The sequence below is a fragment of the Lissotriton vulgaris genome, chromosome 9 (genome assembly GCF_964263255.1).
Source record: "Lissotriton vulgaris chromosome 9, aLisVul1.2, whole genome shotgun sequence".
Lineage (NCBI taxonomy): Eukaryota > Metazoa > Chordata > Amphibia > Caudata > Salamandridae > Lissotriton > Lissotriton vulgaris.
The window spans coordinates 1,194,916,237-1,194,937,802 of NC_141697.1; the positions used below are offsets into that span (position 1 = coordinate 1,194,916,237).

The 21,566-nt window shown below is 41.6% G+C and overlaps 1 protein-coding gene across 2 annotated transcripts in view; it reads left to right on the top strand.

Annotated features, from left to right (window-relative positions):
• SLC41A3 (solute carrier family 41 member 3) overlaps positions 1-21,566 on the top strand; it is a 204,432-nt gene that overhangs the window by 49,760 nt on the left and 133,106 nt on the right. For both annotated transcript variants that reach the window (XM_086939266.1, XM_086939267.1), the window contains exon 2: positions 1,027-1,339. In XM_086939266.1, coding sequence (XP_086795392.1) covers positions 1,052-1,339 — 288 coding nt within the window. In that variant the 5' untranslated portion in view covers positions 1,027-1,051. The remainder of the gene's footprint in view (positions 1-1,026; positions 1,340-21,566) is intronic.

Here is a 21,566-nt window from a genome sequence, read left to right on the forward strand (position 1 = left end):
CTGCCAGCAATCAAAGATTCAACAGCTAGATCACCATATATACGCTAACACCCTGACTTCCCTCAAGTGCAGCAAGCAGGCAGAGCTGGGTCACAAGAGAGCTGGTAGATAGAGGAACTCGGGCTAACAAAATGGAACTACAAGCAACTGTAGCAGAAATGGAGAGCAAGCCAAGAAACCACAAACAAGTACACCTTCAAACTCTCACTAAGATGCTACCACCAACAGATCAGTAACATCAAGTGTGCACCACTCGCTGACCGTATCAATGCCAGCAACAGCAGTAGGAAAGGAATGTTGGCTACACTGAAAGATTCCACCACTCCAGCGGCTGCCTCTAACAGGGCAGCTCAGGCCAGGAAAGGATAGCTCATCTGAAGACAGCTGAGAGTGGCTTACTTTAGTCATGACCTTGATGGCGAGACAATAATTTGCTTATAAGATGTTGTTTATTTGCCAAAAAAAGAATTTAAATCCATGGGTATTTTGAACAGGAGGCTAGTGAAACAATATATTCAGAAGTGCCTGCCCCACACGTCATCTGTACGTTCTCCCCAGACCCATAGAAACCCAAGAAAAGGGAGCAAGAATCTTTTATGGAACATCTGTCTGATGGGAGGAGGTATGTGTACGGTTGTATGAGGTTACAGAGAGTATAGTGTCAAAACATATTGGACCTAATTGCCTAGTTCCCCTGTGGTTAAAGTAGGCCTTGATTATAAATGCCTATTCTACCATAGCTGATCTCCCCTGTTTAGCAATGTTAGTGGCTAGAGTAAAGAATACACACTTGCCATTCATTCAGTTTCTCTACTCTATCTCCTATGAATCATTAGCTTTCAAAATCCTTTATTTTTGTAACGCTATCAGAGTTTTTGAGTCCCTAAATTGTGTTGTTTTCTATAGGAAAAAGGCTGAAGGAGCTCTGGAAATTTTCATAAAAGCTAGTGTTCCATAATACACCTTCTAGAAGAAGAGAGCACAGGATATCCCCTTATGTTCATATTTCTTTTCTTGTCTCTCCAGAGTTTCATCACTTCATTAGATCATTATGAAAAGTGAGGACGTCAGGCAAAGGAAAAAAGAGGGCAGGTCTAAAAATGGAGAGCCGTCCAGACATAAAGCAAAGAAAAAGAGTAAACAGAATGACAGAAAACTTGGCACCACAGAGTGCGAGGATGTCCCTTTGGTCCCGCAGAAGCAGCAAGCTGAAAAGAAAGTGGTCATGGCAAAGTTGGGAGAAGAGTCTGCCAAAGCCATTGGCCTGCAGGTCATTTTTCCATACTTGTTGGCCGGCCTTGGAATGGTTATGGCAGGAATGGTGTTGGATTCAGTTCAGGTAAGAGGATCGAATACTATATACCTTCCCTAGATCTGCATTATATATTTCGAATCGCTTTACTATCATGTGCTGCTTTGTTTGGTCCCAGTATTAAATATTATGTACAGCTTGTGGATACTTACTGAGTCTTTCTAAAAGCAAGCACAAAAACTCTGCAGAATAATACATAATAATGTATCTAATGTTTACTAATATCATTCAAACACATTAGCACACCATGTGAAAGTACTTCCGTATTAATTTCCTGCTATCCTAACAAATCGTATTCTGTATGATACTTACAGGGCATGTCAATCACTTTACATTATGTAGTGGAAATGTCAAAATCCCTATGTGGAAGAAACATCTGTAAAGAGGGTTTGAGCTCTTGTGTTTTTGACACCTTGTATGATGTCGTTATTTCAAGAATGTCAAGGGAAAATGTTTACTTTGGTGGTACAAGTCAAACATCTGTATTATTTATTTTCTAATTCAAGACATTTTTATTGAAGTGACTGGACGTTAGTGGTGACACAAAGAAATGTATTGATTCACTGGCTGATTGCTATAACTTAAGTGGACTTTGTAATACACTGTTTGAGTAAGTGATGGGAAATCTGTATCAAAAGATCATTGAAAACACTTTTGGCTTGATTCGCAATCATCATTTTATTTAAGTAGAACTACTGTATATTGTACACAATACACTTCACAAATCTGTGCCAAAAACCTCTGCCACAAATCTTTTCTGTGTGAATATTTTCGCTTAGGTAGCTGAAATCTCCGCACACATAGGTATACTTGTAAGTAGTAAATGTGGGAGGGACAAGGGGGAGCAGTGGGATAATGGAAAATAATTATTACTAAGTGGGAGGGATTTAGGGAAATTTAAGGAGTGCTTTGGGAGGGACATTGCAATACACAACATACTCCCAAAACGACTAAGACCATTGTAGTTCACAAAATACAATTCTAAAATAAGAGTAAGTCAAGCACCACCCATGACCACTCAATGTCAATGCGACACACTCCCATAGAAAACAATAATAAACTAATTAAAAAAAACTTTTGAAAACAAATTGAGTTTTTAAATTAAAATGTTAACTTTTCACCAAGTCAAATTAATTTTTTTAAATTATTTTATAAAAAACGTATATTTATAAATTGAATGAGTATATTTAAACTATTTTATTTTTCAATACAATTAATTTTTATGAGTAAAGTGGTCTAAAATGTTATTTGAAAATGTCCTGCTTGATAATAAATGTTTGAAATTAATTTCAATTCATCAATTTATATTATTATTTTAAAAATATTTTTATTATCTTTTCTACCCCGGTGCAAGATTGCCACCAACAAGTGAAAAGTTACTATTAGTAACTTTATCCTTGTAAATTCTGTTGTAGAAGATTCCACCCCCTTATTTGAGGCGGTCAAGGTGTGTAAGTCTCCAACTAAAAGTAAATATCCACTTGAAAATGATGAATAGTGAAAAAATGGCCAGTTAAAAGTAGGTGTAAGAGTACATATACACATTAATAAATAAATATACATGTCTACATTTTATCTTTGTGGATCTGGCCCTTTGTCTTTTTTATTGGTTGAATGCTAGATATTGATGAACCCTGTTTGCGCAAAGGTCTTTGTTGCTCATCCTCTTGTAATAAATGCTGTGCACAGAAATTGCAAAATGGTTTATATCTCTTTTTTATAATTTTATTTTATCTATGGTTTTATTAAATATACTGAGTCACGAAGGAATTTGGAAATCTGCACTTGCAGGTTTACTTCCCCTCACATGTGCACATTTAGGAATTTCATGAATTCAGAAAGATTTAACTCAGTACTCCAGGAAATGTTGGGGGGGGGTTAAATTCCCACCCTAAAAAATATTTACTCTTGGAAGGAGTCCATCACCAGCTGTTTCCAGGGTGGGAATGGGTCATATAGGACCTTGTAGAATACCTATGAAGTCAAACACTTCTGGGCATTCCTAAACTTTCCAGGACATTCCGCTGCCGGAATGATTATTCCCTGCCTCAGGTATGAAATTTACTGAAGCACAGTACTACAACGTACTTTCCACAAATGTTCATAACAGCTTCTACCTATTTATGATGTGTTTTAGAGATGCCACTGAAGGATTTACCTAGCGTGTGGTAATGACAGCTCCTATGTTTAGTAGTCACGCTCTTTATCCTGAATTTGTTGTCTACATTTGACAGCATTGTGTATCAGTTCCTTTTAGACCACGCCATACGATATGTTGGAGCTTTTCTGATCATCCGCTCCAATCAAATGTAGTAGGTCACATATGGGTCCATTGTAATGGATTGTGCACTAGTGTCCTGTTGGGTTCTGCAGGGATCTCCTGTTTGTCCTCTCCTGTTCGTCCTTTCTTCTTCAGATGCAATGCAACAGAATAATGAAGGAATGGACGTGTTCTTTGCCCTCTCAAAACCAGTGTTGTCTGTATCTTTTTCTTCCGACCCCCTAGAATATGCACCTTCTAGCAATTCTCAACCAGCTAAGTAAGGAAGTGTGGGCTGTGTACCACTATTTTGAGCAGATTGTACCTAAGGACAAATCACTTTGTAATCTGTGCTTTAAAGGTCCTATAAAATTACGAAAAACACGACATAGACCTGTGATTGAAGAAACTCCTAAACTGTGTGTAGTACAATCTTACCCATATTTGGCACATTCATTTAATTTAAACATTTAAATGCATGGTATTTAATAAATTGAGTTTTACCGTGGTCACTGGCGTTTAGCATGCATGTTTATCTTTCAAATAAGTTCTCTGTAATGTATTAACATAGCACAATTATAGCTCTATAATAGGTTCTTTTGTATAATTTAAATGTCATTATTTGTACTTTAATCACCAGGTTAAACTGTTCTTCTTGGCCTGTTTAAACAGTGTGTAAAACCGAGAGAAGAGGTCAGCCTGCCCTTAGCTGATAGATATAATGCCACTGGCATGTTTGCTTGCGTGCCAGTGCAAGTCACCTGATCTGCAGTATTCTCAGAACAAAATCAGCTGCCTGGTTCTTCCCTGGCTGAAAATACCATGCAATAGTTCGGAAGAAACAAAACAGTGATTGATGCAATTCCAATCAGAGAAAATCGAATTTCCTGGAAAATCATCACACAGATATATCGGACTTGAAATGCAAAATTACAAAAATTCCATTGCATTGTTGTTATGGTGTACGTAGAATCTCTGAAACAGAGCTAGCTCATACAATGGAATTGATATACTGAGTTGAGCTACGTCTACATGCATTCTGTTTATATTCAACAATTCAAAATTATTCACTTGTTTCGTAGGAAATAATGTCAACGCAAGAATGCAAGTTAAATGTATGTTCTTTAACTGATGGATTTACAAGGCACCCGTCATTCATCTTGGTCTGCAGTGACTTTAAATTCGAATTGAAATGCAAAAAGCTACACCTATACTGCCAAACTGCACTAGTTTCAAAAATTCGTTTGCAGATTGTTAGCTATTTCTTTGCGTAACTGTGCTTATTTTGCATTTCTCAGAGGGCTCCATACCTGGACCTACAAGAAGTAGAGTTTATGTCAAGCTAAGTAACAAAATATATCTATTAAAAAAAAAACAGAATAGAAGAAGTCTGCAACAAGCTCGTTAGGAGCATGGAAAAAGTTTAATCGGAAATGACCAGAGAAGGTGGAAGAAAGAGTTGATGAGGCATGCACGATAAAAAGTAATTTGAACCTTTAAATATTCAAGATGATCATAATGTGCAGAAATAAGAAACGCCAATGCCTCTTACAATGGTGAAGTAACAGAATGGTCGTCCTGCTACTAGGGATATCAGAAAGTGGCAGGAAGTGCTTTAACAATTCTTTTTGGGGGTTCTGGTCACACCATTACACACATTTTCCAGAACTCTGGCGATGCTCTTAAAATTGTGTCAAGGGTTAATGTGGCTTTCTATCGAGTAATAATATTGTACCCCCATCAAAGTACACTTTCATAAGTGCAGTTTTGATGGTAAAATACAGCTAGGTGCTAACAGGCCTAGCCCTAACTCTCAGGGTCAATGTTTAGAAAGCTCAGAAACCTGTTTACAGTCACTAAATACTAAACAACCTTATATTTATACTGAGCGAAATTGCAGTCATCAGGCATGTGCACTGGAAATTCAAGTTTCTTGAAACCTAGACTTTCTGCACAAAGGTGACATCATGATTGCTTATGGGTCTCTGATGGTTTTTAAGATTCCAAAGGACAGCATGACCGCTGGCTGCCCTGAGGCGTCATCGAAGGAAAGGTGAGTGATAAGTACTTGCAGTACAGCATAACCAGCATACCTCTCTGAGGTGTACCAAGTAACGTGTAAGACATAGAAAAAGAGATCTGTTTAGCAGTAATTTAGAGTAGTATCGTGAGTTGCTTGAACACAGATTTGGAACTTTCTGCCATCGCTGATCACCTAGGACATCTTCTAGGGCTTAGTTAGCCAGACACAGTACATAAAGTTCTGTTACATGCCAGCCAGGAACCTGGGATTGGCCACAGCATGCCTTGTAACATCAAAATCATGGATAAGCAGGCCTTTAGGCATTCAAAGTCTTAGACTCTGGAACATCTTAACCCATATCTTGTGGGCAGAGATACTCTACTTGCACTTTCGAATCTCCTTAAGTTTGCGCTGTTCTATTTGACTTTGGAATAATGCCTTAATTGTGCAAAGCACATGGCTCGGGGACTGTCCATTGCAGAGTCTAATCTCACATATGTTTGAACGCGGACTACCCTCTTTAGTGACCTTCAGAAATAAGTTAGTGGACACAAAGGGTCTGATCACAAGTTTTGCAGGATTATGTTGGTATCCCTGCACCCTGAGGTACAGATACCGCAGGTATCAGTACTTCTGGACTGCGATAATAGTGAACCATTAAAAATATTCCATTGCGAAGTAGGGAACAACATGAGGGCAGCAGTATTCTCACAATTCTTTTTATACATGAAGAGGCCAGTAATTGGAGTTTCTGGCTACATCGGGCATAGTAGAAGCCTCCTTAGATTGAAATTTTAGGGACTATGTTAAAGAAAGTTTGGATTTCATTAAAGACACAAAGGAGAGTTTCATACTTCCCAAATCTTTACTATTCAACAGAAGCAAAGAAAAAATCATTTCTCCACTGATCCATCACTCTCCCTGCTACCCTTCTTCTAGTGAAAAAACATCACAGTGTTAATAATTCTGGGCTGGTAAATGGAAAAAGGAAACTACAACTCGATTCCGTGAGAAGACATACGAAAGCCATATCTCAGATCTCGACCAACTAATAGTAATATTGTCATAATGATATCTGTAATAACTATCACATCCATTATCTTTTTGTCTGTTAGGAGGGATAATAACTCACCTCTGCATATTTAATAGAATCCAGACTTTCTGTAACGTAGTCAAGTAAAGTTAATTCTATGGCAAGGCCCAGCGGCTTCTACTATACTTTTTAAAGCTTGTTCTCCATATTTATAGTAACCCCCTTCAATTGGTTTAAAATAAAATACTTTGAAGACTGAGTATCCTGACCAATCAGCAACCTCCATGATATCCTGAAGACTTGTAACCACCTGGAACGCCCTCAGAGCCACTGTCACTGAATGAACACCAAAGGTTGACGCAATAATTCTGGCTTCGCTCATTAGCAAGTTAATCCTCTTTGCCAGGGTGGGTGGGGCAACCACTTGTTGAGGCGACATCAGTGCAGTAAGCAGTTGCTCCCAATAGGCCTCAGATCCTTTGTGCATTTTTCATATTTCTTCACACACCTTACCATACAAAGTGTGTTTTGTGAAGGAAAAGCTAGATGATCAGAAGCCGACCTAGATTGCATATGTTTCCTGCTTGATATCAGAAACATAACCCCATCTGAAGAAAAGGAACGTCCTATCACATCCAATATTCTCTCATTTGACACTCTTCTACATGACACCATGCACAGCAACATTACCTACTTACCTGATAACTGGTTGATTGATAGGTCCTCATTCTCTGGCCAAGTCATAAGCATTTATAACACCTCATTCATATCCTACAGTCTACTGTAAAGAGGCTGTGAAATAGACTGCATTCCAACTCTCTTCAGCAATCTACAAATCAAATGGTGCTCACCTACCGGACTTCTGCTCACCTAAACGTGATCTCCAAAAATTACCGGTTTGTATGTATTCACCTTCCTATACTCCTTACCTTCTTTCACTGCTTCAGAAATTACATTTAGTATAGGGACTAGAGCCACGGAAGTGGGACACAGCTGTCATCTCAAGCACCAGTCAGACAATCTATGTCAGACGGTGTAGTAACTCTTGTGAGTGCATGGGGTGTGACATTCCTTGATGAGTATGGCATCGTGATCCAAAGTTCTCTGATGTCTTTTTTCTCGAAATCCTGCAAACCATCACTTATAGAAGATCCTTGCTCACTAGCGGATGTGTTTCACTGATGGGTGCGCCCGAGTTGTCGGCTAGTGGGCAGGAGCGCTGGCAGATCCACTGATAATTCCATACGGTCTAGGGACCACACTTTTGTAGGCTACCAGGAGTGATCAGAATCAGCTCTGCCATCCTCAAAAATCTTCTGCCCTCCTCAAAATCATCCTGAACAGTTGAAATGCATAATTAGGTCGCTTCTCCAATTCTGCAGGAAGGAATCATTTGCTAGCACTCCTGATTTGGGTCTCCAATTGAAATATTTCTTCAGCAGAAAATTCTGTCTAGATTCTAAAAGGTTCACTTGGCAGGGACTCCAACAATTGTGCAACTGTTGTACCAGCGACAGCATCGTTATCCAGTTGCTCAAATCCACCAGATTCCTTTACTTCCAGTCTGCCGCCTGGTTGTCCAACCCTAGAATTTATCTGTCGACTCAAGCAAAAATGCCAGAATTCCTTCACCAAATCGGCCAACATCTTTTATCTTGTTTCCCGAAGTTATTGACGTATTGCCATCCTCAGAATGACACAGCACTGAACTCTTATCTTTTGCGAAGGTCATTACCAGAAATGAGTTTTCCGAGAAATATTGTTTGTATTGATGCAGACAACCTGCTGATTATTCTGATCGGGTCCCACAAAAGGATTTGTGGTTTGATCAGCACTCTCTTGCTCTCATTTTGATTAGACTGGAATTTTTGCATAGGAATTCTCAAAAACAGTCTGTATTGAATCTATCTTAAATCCTAAAACCCCCAACTCTTGAGATGAGGTTTCCATCTCCATCTATTGACGCAGCCTGCATTTGTCTTCTGCCATGAACAACCTGTCATCCTTAACCCTTTGGAACTAAAAAAAGAATACCAAAATCAATATTTTCGAGAGACCCCATGCAGCAGAAGATCAGAGAAATGGCAGATTGAACATTTTGCACATCTTTCCAACCCATTGAAACTACAGAAAATGATGATGTGACCTCCGGATCGGCACTATAGATATGCATCTTTTATATCTAGAAATACCATCCAGCCTCTTTGTTGTAGAATGGCTCAAAGGAGACTTATCTCTCTTAGTTCGAAGTGGTGATACACAAACCACATGTTCAATTTGTTTAGGTTGACAACCGGCTGATAACCACTCTCATTTCTAAGGATTCCGTTTTTATTTCCAAAAAGTAATGGCTCTCGAAGCCAGGCTGCATCGCATATGCCTCATACACAACCCCCTTTTTCCAAAATTTTGGGATTTTTCTGTCTATTAATCAGGGCTCTACCTAATTATATTACATGGACCTTGCACTCTTTTCTGGCCTGGAACTGTGATGAAATCTAACCATAATCCTATTACGGTCTCCAGTATACATGCATCCTGAAATATCATCTCCTGCACAAAGAATTATAAAATGCCCTCCAAGCAGAGACATCTCGGAGAGGTACTACCTGCATAGGCATATTGTTTCAACTTCTCGTTCCCTCTTCATGGACTGGCACAACCTCCTCTCTTTCTAGAATGGAAGAAAGGTGAGGGATGTTTCATACCTTTCCATAGTTGGCCATAACTGCCACCTTGGGGCCTGTTGGTCTGGAAACCTCCGACGGACAGGCAGCCGCTAGCCCAGCCAGCATTCCCAAAATTATTTCTGCCAAAAACATTCCTTAAAGAGCACTGCATTTTCACAAGAGCTATGCAAATGCCAACAAATGTTGTCATTTCTTTTATAAAAGAATCCCCAAAACAGTTGCATCAAGGCAATAGATTTACCCTCCTTTGTTGCCAGATCACCTAGCTTGAGGTCAATTTTTCCGAGGAACCCTTTCCATCTTTCTGCTACCAATGCACAATTTGCATTGCACATGAAACATACTGCCCACTTGCTCAACCTTTCAAGATTTCAGCATTTATGGGGTTCCCATGCTGTTTGCTTCCTCAACTAAATCTAGGATCTTGACCAGGCGTCCACAAATGTCTAGAACACAGTCTTGGCAGCTACTCCTGGCCATGTGTATGCTCTTCTACGGGTCTTTTACCAACTTAGACATTAATATGAGAAGCTTATTATCCACCTCTGGGTTCAGTCACGGACACCTCACCTTCGTTGTTGAGATCCAGACATTTAGCCCAGAGTTTATTGGTGGCTTCCCTATTTAGGGGAGTTCTCAGGCTTTTCGTCAAATAGCTTGCAACTTTCTGAAACAGTGCCCAATCTGAGGTTTTCAGATGCATTATCATTTTAGGAACAAAGTCCCCCTCTCCCTCCAGCACTGGCTTAGGATCCTCTGATTCATCCTAGTTTCCTTCGCCAAGATGGAAGGACAACTTTCTCCGTTTAGGCTTTGGGAAGTAATCCCACCTGGACTACATATCTATGCCAGTACTGTCTGAGTGCTCTCCATAACCATCCTCTGCGTCATCAGTGTCACTCAGGAACAGAAAATAAAGCTCGTGCCTGAAACTTCCACCGCCCGTGGGAGTCTTTCTCAGTTGTTCTGAGTCTTCTACAAATGAGAGTGTCCGTAAACTCTTCAAGGATTTAAAATTTGTCAAGGTACACACTATGGATTTACCTTTCTCTCTCCTCTTAATGGTTTCTTGAGCCCTTTTCAGCTGGTGCTGCAACTGCTCTATCTAAGATCCCTTGTTGTCCTATGCTGCTTTGTGTACTTTTCTACCCCGTGTCTTCAGCAGCTTTGTTAGGAATATCATGCCTTGGTTCTTTCCCATGAAACTATTGTGAGATATCGAGTGTAATATTACTCAGTGAAAAAAATAGTCGTATCTGCGTAACTGGGTAATTAATTATCTACGCATGTCCTAGAGTTCCCCAGTGTTTATATTATGAGAGCCTATCCCTCCGATCACTCTTTTAAGCTTGTGAGATTGTATGGGTTTAATAATATTTATTTTTGGGTCTGCACCCCCTAGTGATGTAGTGAACAATTCTTGTCACCACACACTGCTGGGGCGAACTTTGGCCCACTAGTGCATCTCTCTGCTATGCAGGAGGGAGACAAGACGGTGTAGAGTCAGAGGATTCAGCTGCGCTCCACAGGATGTCTGCAGTCGACACCTCATAAACCTCTGTCATGTGTTCTTGCTTATCGTACAAGCAGGACCTCAATATTAGAAGGATACAGAACATTGAAGACCGCAGTGCTTCCTTGAGTTGACCTGTCTCCATGCAGGCCGGACAATTATGGCCTCCACTTAAATCACCTATGGGCGACAGGCGCTACAAGCAGTAAAGCAAGCTCTAGAGCTAAATTAGCCTGTTGTGATGGAAAAGTCCATCGCATGATGATTGACTTGCTCTCCTGCCCTGAGTGCCCCAGCTGCAAATGTATCTGGATCCATGGTGCTGATTTTTCTTATCCTGGGCAAACATGGATCATGCGTGTGCGGCATGAAATAGTTCTCTCTCGCTGATATCTGCCTTGTTGGATAGAGAGGGGTGTCAAACGCTGTCCTAATATTGGTGAAAGGCTGCTGTCTTTGCCAGGAGTTAAGTAGTTGGTGGTTGTAGCATACTCTGTAGTAATTTGTAGTAGTGAACAGGCTTTTTTTTGCTGTGTCGCTGGAGTGAGGCCTACTGGTTCACTCATGTGAAGTTCTGCTGCTGTGTACTTATCTCAACCTTGGCCTGCACCACGTTAGTATGTAGCACTGTGCAGCGTGTGTGGTTGCATATGTGCTGGGTGTATGTGTGCCTATGAATGATATAATAAATGGAAGTCTCTAGGTTACATTTTCAGAGACTCAGGGCTGATTAAAGGCGCTTGTGGAGGTAGAGGAATCTCCTATACAGATGTGTTGATTGTTGCATTGCTGTGAAATTGGGTGAGCCACACACTGGAGCAAGTAGAGCTGGGCTCTTCAGTGCATTTTAAAAGGGGCTCTTTGATTCAGAGAGAGATCACTGGAAAAAGGCATGGGCATATTTCAGGAAGGAGATGGGGCTGAAAAGAGAATCATAAAGATTAGGGCTGGGGCCCATTGGATGCACATTTTACTGTGGTTGACATCCAGGTGTGAACCTCTAGTCGCTCCCAGGCCTGTTTTGTGTGGCAGATTTGGAGTTGCTCCTGCTGTGACAGATGGCTTTCTGTAGAAAAGGCGGGACAGTGGAGTGGGCACTTCAAAAGGAAGCAGCCTCCCATCACAACCTCCAAAGACTCAAACCTAACTTACATTTGTTCTCTGGAAATGGTCTATAAGAAAGGGAGCTCAGTGCCTCAGAAATTGTCAACTGTCAAGCAGCCAGTCAAGCTGTGCGTAGAAGAGAAGGTTGGCAGACTTCTACCTGTGACCAGGACTGGGGGCCTATACCTGCCAGTCTCCCAGCTGGGTAAGACAACATCAACCAGGGACATTCAAGACCACCTGACCCTGGAGCCTGGAACACCAGTGCCTGCCTGTTTGCCATTACCAGTGTGCCCTGTGGGGAGGCAGAGAGCTCATGGAGGGAGAAAGTTTCCGTGGGCATCCTGGCTAGTGGATCTCTTTATCGAGGTGTGAGGAAACAGCTGTTGCACCAATCAGGTCATCACCTATGTGCACGTTCAAGTTGGTGACCCCATATGCCAGAGGGGGCTACCTTGAAGTTAGCAGTTAGGGGTAGTTACACCGATTGGGCCATCGCCCATGTGCAGGGTAAAGCTGGCATTCCCATATGCCAGAGGGGTCTGCCATGAACATTCCCGCCATACTGATTGGGCCGTTGTCTGTGTGCAAAGGGATGTCGCTGAGCCAGTATGACAGAGGGGACTGCAGTGAAGATTACTGCAGTGCCAATCTGGCTGCTTCCTAGGTGCAGAGTAAGGTTAGTGACCCCGTATGCCTGAGGTAGGTCCTCATGAAGAACAAGGAATGTTTCCACGTTCCACTGTCAAGAGTATAGGACAGCTTGGTGACCTGTGTGTGCACAAGCCCCGACTGAGGACCTGAACTGTAACAATCGCTCTTCCACCTGTGCGGAGGACCAGAGGAACTTACTGTCTCACCAGAGGAAGCACCGTGGATACCCACCCGCTGTCCCTTCAGAGCTGTGAGTGCTACTTCCCATCAGCAGCCACTGCAGCCCTCTACGACGTCCAAGAGAGAAACACTTCTGGGGACTCGCGTAGTGCAAACCTTCAGAAGCAGATAAGGCTGATCTCGTGGACAGAAGGCCATGAGGGAACTTATTCTACCACATAGCACTTCGGGTGCTCGAACACTTTTGACTTTGAAAGAGTTGAAATGGGAACTCCTGAGACTCTGACCTCAGGGGACTGCATGTATTGTGCATTGCTTGTGTAAGCTATATTTCAATTATATTCGTATATCAATGTTCTTTTTTCCATAAAAATAAGTATTAACATCCCACCCTGTGCTGCTCCCAAGAAGAATTGTACTGCTTGACCCATGCTACTACTGAGAGTAAAGTGCTGGAGGGTAGCCGGCCCAGTTGTTCAGAAGCCATAGTAATTCTTGCCCCCTGGGACATCAGCAGTAAAAGGACTCAACCCTCACGGTAGGGCCCAGTAACTCCTGCTTGTCCTGTGGCCCTCTGAAAAGGATTCTGACACATACTGACCTAGCCACAACAGTAATATTCATATAAGCTAGGAAAATCAATTACTGCACTTAAGGAAAATAAGGAGTACAAAAACTAGAGCACTTACCTCAGCCAGTTAGCAGCAAAGAAAAGAGTTAGTGAAATTTCTGACAAAGGATATTATAGTGGACACAGGACTGTTATTGTCTCATTGTGTTTTGGTGTGTTTATTATAGATTTATGGGATTAGTGTTTTTTGTATGAAGTGTGGTTATCTTTTTCTTTGCTTCTGGTGAGTAGTAAAGAATTGGGGAGCATAATAGGAGCCGTTGCGGCTTGCCATCGAACCGTAACCTGAGTACTCTGATATGCCTCGAAGGTGATACACAGCGTTACATGAAGCTCTCAAATGCATAAACAGTTACATTGTTATTATTACCATTGAGTTCTGACATAATGGTGCATACTATCATATCCTGAAGAAGGATCAGCAGCTCTCAGAGCATAATACCAACACCACTTTTAACATTTAATTAAACTGCTTCGGTAATCTTTTTATGTCAACTTTATTTCTCTGGCAGGTCAGTGTATATTTATTAGTGGTGCCACTTGACCATGCTGCAGGATAGAAAATTATGCTTTTCGCAAAGGACTGGACAAGGCGTTTGATTTCCCATCATTTAGTGTATTACTTCATGCCTCAATTGAAGGTTTTTCTACAAAATCATTGGTCGAGGATGGCTGAAAGGATCTATTGTTATCCTCTGAAACAGGGGGGGTGGGATTGAGTAATCTTGAGAAAGTTCTGTGAGAAAATGAAACAAAGCTTGTGATCACCAGAGCTAAGTTATGAGGATCAGATTCATCTTTTGACTCCTCACTTGGGATGCCACTCTTGTTATCATTAATAAAGGTTGGAAGGCATAACCCGGTGAACCTTCCCTGCCCTGTAGCAATATATTCTGCAGGAAAGCATTCATTACTCCCACCTCTGGATTTGACTCCAGCTTAAGAAGAGTGGCAGATCTGCGCTCTGTTTGCAAATACTTCCACTGAACAAGGGTCCTATTTGGTTATCAATGGTTTGAGTACCATGGGGTCCAGTATCAGTTATGTTATGATATTTTTATGCTATGTTAGGCAGATTGGTATAGCGCACTATCACCAGGAACGGTATCCTGGTGCTGAGCAGGTGTGAGTCTAGCCACACCAAGGGCCTAGTAGGACTACTTGAAAAGCCCAGTCTTCAGCTTTTTGCGGAGTTCAAGAAGTGAGAAGGAGCCTCTTAAGTGTAGCCGAAGGTCATTCCATGCTTTAGGAGTGATATTGGAGAAGGCTTGACCACCAGATCTGGTTTTCTGAATGTGTGAGATTTGTGCAAATGGGAGTCCGGATGACTGGAGGTGTCTGGAAGGCTTGTGAAAGCAGATGTGATTGTTGAGTTATGCTGGGCCAGTGGTATATAGTGCCTTGAAAGTGTGGGTGAGGAGTTTGAATTGTTCTTATTTATGAATGGGGAGCCATTGGAGCACCTTTAGGTGTAGTCTGATGTGAGTGCGGTGTGAGAGGTTGAGAGTGACTCTGACAGCTGAGTGCTGACTTGTCTTCAGCCTTTTGGTTAGTTTTTTGTTGATTCCAGCATAGAGGGTGTTCCCGTAGTCCAGCTTTGTGACCAGGGCTTGTGTGATGGTTTTCCGGGTGCAGATTGGAGCCATTTGGAAATCTTCACCAGCATCTTTAGGGCATGGATGCTTGAGACGGTAATGGCATTGAATTGAGCGGTCATGTTGAGTTTGCTGTTGATGGTGATCCAGAGGTTCTTTCACATTTCTCAAAAGTTTGGTTGGGGTTTGTGTTGGCCCTAGCTCTGTTTTATTACCTGATAATTACCATGCTGATGTGCGCTTCCCTAAGATCACAATCTGAGTCTGGTCGGTTTTAAGCTTTAGACAGTTGGCCTTCAGTAATTATCGAACAAGACTGCAGGAACTAGAAGATTAAAACAATTAAAACTTTTACTGGATTTTATTTGAGCAATTTTCTGGACATCAAGTCCTCAATGAAACCAAGTCCATCTTGCAGGCGGGGTGTAGTTAATGTAGAGGTGATTACTTCTCTGTTGTGCTAGAGGCACTCCTATGGTTTGAAACCACATGATGACCTTTGACTACCATCATTTTAATTGACTTTTGGTGTTTTATTTTACAGTAGCCTGAATGTTTGACATTTTTCCCTGCATGTGCATGTGTTCCTTGAAAATTTCTTTTGTGTAATCTCTTTTCAGTTTTAATGTGGAAGCTTCACAGAGTAGAACAGATTGCCAAGAACAGAACGTGTGGGATGTGCATTTGAAAACATGAGAGAGGTGTGGAATGTACTTTTTGGTCCCTAAGTGCAGTGTTATGAGCAGTGGTGCACAAATGTGCATTGAGTTGTATATTGAGAGATGAAGTATGTGATGCTATAGGCAATGGTCCACAAATGTGCATTGTGTTGTACATTGGGAAGCATAATGAAGTTCTTACTAATGGCTTTGACATGCCCTCATGTCATCTTGAATTCTGGCTCTGTCTTGCTTGAGCTGTTTGCGCGCACAGGCAGGCCCCTAGATTGCTCAAGTTGTTTAGGTTATCCACATTCAAGGTTGCTTTGTTATTGTTGAATGTCCTGCCGGAGACTTTGGTAATGTTCGTTAAGATAAAGGCTGGGACACATGAAAATGCAGAAAGAACGTATATATATATATATACCTACTGGCGGTCGCCAGTAGGTATATATAGTTAGGACCTAGTTACCATAGGAAATCCCCAACATGCTATTGGGAATAACTGTGGCACCGATTGAGGAATCTGCGTGTAATTTTCCTTAAATTTGCTCATCTACGCTCCTTCCCTGAAAGTTTCGAGGGGATTCGTCAAGTGGGGGCCGAGAAAAAAGGGGGGGTCCCAAAACGTGTTTTCCCCATGTTAATTTCCATAGGGACATTTAGACACGGCGACAGCCCGAACGGCTGAATGGAAATACACCAAACTTGGCAAAATGGTAGGGCCTGGTATGCACATGTGCCTTTGCTATGTTTGGTGAAAATCCCTCCAGTATTTCTTGAGAAAATTGAATTTGAAATTTTTCAAATGGCATTTTCTATGGGACCTTTAGACACGGCTACAGCCCGAACGGCTTAACAGAATTACACCAAACTTGGCAAAATGGCAGGGACAGGTATGCAGTAGTGCCTTTTCTACATTTGGTGAAAATCCCTCCAGTAGTTGTTGAGAAAATTTAATTTGAGCAAATTATATATCTATATGCGCTCACCGTACGCGCACCGTACGCGTACGGTACGCGTACCGTACGCGTACGTGTGCGTACCCTTACGTGCGCGAGCGAGTTTCTGATTGGCTGGCAGTCGACTGTCAACATTCCAAACTGTCTAAACCAGGAAGTGTTGGCCACCATCTTGTTTTTCAGGAGAACTGAGGCACAAGAGAGCCCAAAACAAGAGTGGAAAACATGAAAAGGTCGCATGGTAGAGACCCCCCAACCCTCTAGCCCTTCTCAGGTGGTCCCAGAAGGACCCCCAAGGGCAAAACAAAAAAGAAAAAAAAAATCGAAAAAATCGAGAGGTACGCACACCGTACGCGTACGGTACGCGTACCGTGCGCGTACCCCGTGATTTAAAAAAATAATTATATTTTTTTGCACTTGGTGGTCCTTCTAGGACCCCCTGAGAAGGGCTAGGGGGTGAGAGGGTCTCTACCCTGCCCCCTTTTCGCGTTTTCCACTCTTGTTTTGTGCTCTCTTGTGCCTCACTTCTCCTGAGAAACAAGATGGCTTCTCAGGTGGTCCCAGAAGGATAATAACATATATAAACGTTATCCGCTAATAGAATTAGCATTTAAAAAACCTTTGAAATTTATTGGAAAAAAATATAGGTTTCACGCCTGATATAGTTAGGAATTAGCATTTAAAAAACCTTGCAAATTCACTGAAAAAACCATAGGTTTCAGGCCTTATATAGTTAGGAATTAGCATTTACAAAACCTTGCAAATTCACTTAATAAACCATAGGTTTCAGGCCTTATATAGTATTATAGTTAGGAATTAGCATTTAAAAAACCTTGCAAATTCACTTAAAAAACCATAGGTTTCAAGCCTTAGATAGTTAGGAATAAGCATTTTAAAAACCTTGCAAATTCACTTAAAAAAACCTAGGTTTCAGGCCTTATATAGTTAGGAATTAGCATTTAAAAAACCATTGAAATTGCTCCTATATAGTTAGTTGTACTAACTATATTTCGCGCACCCGCAATCCACTGCTGATGATGTCACATATTACATCATTCATGACATGGTCAGTGACATCACTGATGACATCACTGATGACATCTCAAATGACATCACTGATGACATCAATGATGACATCTCATTTGACATCACTGATCACATCACTGATGATATCATTCATGTGATAATACGATGCACCTCCTCACACTCTAATATAACCTTTGATACACCCAGTGTTAAATACAGACTACCATTCTTGAAACCATTGACACACCAATACCAGTTACTACATACACACTCACTGATTCCTAGGTCTACACACACATTCACTCATTCACCCATAGAATCACTCATACATACAGTCACTCATCAATACAACACTATCATATGCACTCATACACCTATACAGACACTCACACACTGCCACTCATCCATGGAGTTACTCACACACCTAGTCAGTCATGCAAAGAATCAATCACACTTCCATTTCCTCAACTATACAGTTATACACACAACACCTTACTTATTCAAACATATACTAACACATACTTACTCAATTATACAATCACTGATACAAGTACACAATGATCCATACAGCCACTCGCACATTCTCTGGCTCTCATGTATAGTCATTTATATATGCCAACTCTCACATGCACTGTGTTTTACATATGTACTTACTTGGACATGTAGCACTGAGATATCCATTCACTCACCAACACACCCATGCACACAGTCAACCGCCCAAATATCTGTTTCCACATGCACTCTTGAACTCATACACTTAGTGAATCACCTGCTCACACATCTATGCACATAGTCACACACCTCCCAGCCACCCACACACACACTCAGTCTCCCATTCAAATACTTGGGCAACCAGTCAATAACCCATATAGCCACTCATATAGCTACTGATCAACACATGCAGCAGCTTACACAACAACAGACATACTGATGCACACATTCAGACAGTTTAGTCACTAACCCATGCATTTAGTAAGACACATTTAATCACTCACTCATACAGTCAGTCACTCACCTACTAAATCCTTCATCCAGACACTTATACAGCCACTCATTCTTCAATATGTAAAACATATTTAAACTTTACAGAAACGCACAGTCACTGGATGATGTCATCTGTGATGTCATCAGTGATGTCAAATGAGATGTCATCAGTGATGTCATTTGAGATGTCCTCAGTGATGTCACTGACCATGTCATGAATGATGTAATATGTGACATCATCAGCAGTGGATTGTGGGTGCGCGAAATATAGTTAGTACAACTAACTATTTAGGAGCAATTTCAATGGTTTTTTAAATGCTAATTCCTAACTGTATAAGGCCTGAAACCTATGGGTTTTTCAGTGAATATATATATATATATATATATATATATATATATATATATATATATATATATATATATATATATATATATATGTATGTGTGTGTGTGTGTGTGTATATATATATATATATATATATATCTATATCTATGTAGATATATATACACACACACATTTGAATGTTGTTCATTTGACATCTGGGAAAGCCTTTCTGTTATAGAGCATTGCAATAGTAAAACCCCAAGCCTTATTCTGAGAACAGTATTTGATGTGCTTCATTTTATAAAGTGAAATCTCTTTCCAGGGGGTTGCCATCTCATCAAATAACATATTACAAAACCCTCTGGATGTAGCTGCCTAAGGCTGTACATCTGCTTGAAGCATAGATGCTGCAGTTCTTGACAGCAACATGTTAGTAAATCAACTGCATCTTCTCCCCTCTATGCATGGGTGAGGCATTAAAATTCATTGCTATCATAATGTTCTTTCCATTTGACAGGCAAACTCAGCCATCATTGTAATTTGTTGCATCCTACAGATATGGACGGAACTAAGAGATTTTCAGACGCTCTGAAGGCAGTTCTGTGCATGGATGCATTGGTTACAGTTTGGGAAGTACTTCTTGGGCATCCCATTGAGATGTCTGTGAAGAGGCAGACTTGGTTCAGATAATCTCAGCTCACATTTGCAGTCAGCTAGAGGCACTGGGCTTTCTCCTTTGAGGGATAAGTACACTTTACTACCACCCTTGACAAACGCCTTAATCATAGCTTGAAAGAACGGTGACACAAATCAACTTGTCTTTCACCTTATCTAGACTGCAGTGCTTCTTGCTTATCTTTTTGATCATATATATATGTAGACTGATTTCGTGTTTTTTTCTGCTTTTCCATCTTAAGATCTTGTCCTTTTAAATTTCCAAGTAGCACAGAAGGAAAAGCAAATTAGTTCATAGAGTGGTCTCATCTTATTTTTAGCAATCCATTATACAAAGAAATGAAATTACTTCCAGTGAAGTGCTGATACTGGCCATTCGTGTATGAGTTCAAGGTTTATAGGTTCATCACATATGTGGCATGGTGGGAAGGTGAGGCGACCAGATCTTAGAAAGGGAAGCAACATGTTCTATACCCATGGTGGTTTATGGGTTGCAAATCTCTCTTCCTATCATCCCTGTAGTTTAATCTTTTATTGTGTAGCTGTTAGCTAATAAAAGTGGAAAACATTCTGTCAGTGCTAAAAGTCGTAGAAAGGGCTGTCCTAACAGAGCGTATCTAATGATTCTAATCTGCATGGAAAAGCAGATGATGGGCGCCCACTCCTTTGTAGGCCTGTTTATTCCCAATTATGTGACTGGCAGAGAAGTTCAGGATAGTGACTTACATCTTGTCTTTTATATGAATGGGAGTTTTGCCCTATGCCATTAAACTGCATTAATACATATTTCCATATTCAGGCTCCCTTGGGATGCATCTGATTCATGGCTAAAGTGATCCATGGTCTATGGTCATGCCTTCCCAGTTTGGACCCTGCCATATGCAAGTCAGTCTTGACCCTGCTCCTCATGGGAACACTCCAGACCGAACTGCCAAGCCGGGTTCTCCCTGGACTGGAAATAAGCATCCCTTTTTGTTGCCGTAAGTGGGAAGGGTATGCCCAGACGTGGGTCCCGTGCTCACTGCACCACTGAATTCAAGCTGGCCTGGCTGATGAGGGGTGATGCCCCGAAACCGAACCCAGGATACTTGTTTACGGTCCAGGGAGGAACTGATTTGCATATGGCTGCTTCCAAACTAGGTGGTGTGGTGAGCAAAAGAACAATTGGATAACCCCAGATCTTTGTGACTGGGGGTGAATGTTTGCATTGTTCAGCTTTCTGCCCATCATTTGTTCCTTTTGCTCTTGTTGCCCTAAGTGGGAAGGGTATGCCGAGGCTTGGGTACCGTCCTCACTGCGCCATTGGATTCAAGCTAGCCTGGCTGATGAGGGGTGATGCCTCAAAACCTGTTCCAGGATGCTTGTTTCCAGTCCAGGGAGGACCTGGCTTAGCAGTTTGAGCTGGACTGTGCTCATGAGGAGCAGGGTCAAGACTGATTTGCATATGACTGTGTCCAAAGAGGGGTGGTGTGGTGAGCAAATGAACGATGGAGAAACCCAGATCTTTGTGGATGGGGGTGAATGTTTGCATTTTTCAGCATTCCGTCCATCATTTGTTCCTTTTGCTTTTGTTGCGCTAAGTGGGAACGGTATGCCCAGACCTGGGTTCCGTGCACACTGCGCCACTAGATTCAAGCTCGCCTGGCTGATGAGGGGTGATGCCCCAAAACCGGTCCCTGGATGCTTGTTTCTGGTCCAGGGAGAAACTGGCTTGGCAGTTCGGTCTGGACGGTTCCCATGAGGACCAGAGTCTAGACTGGTTTGCATATGGCTGGGTCCAAACAGTGGTGGTGTGGTGAGCAAAAGAACGATGGACAAACCCATATCTTTGTGACTGGGGATGATTGTTTGCAATGGTTCGCATTCTGTCCATCATTTGTTCCTTTTGCTTTCGTGAAACAGTTTATGACTTGCACTCTACTTTGTTGAGAACTCCCTTGC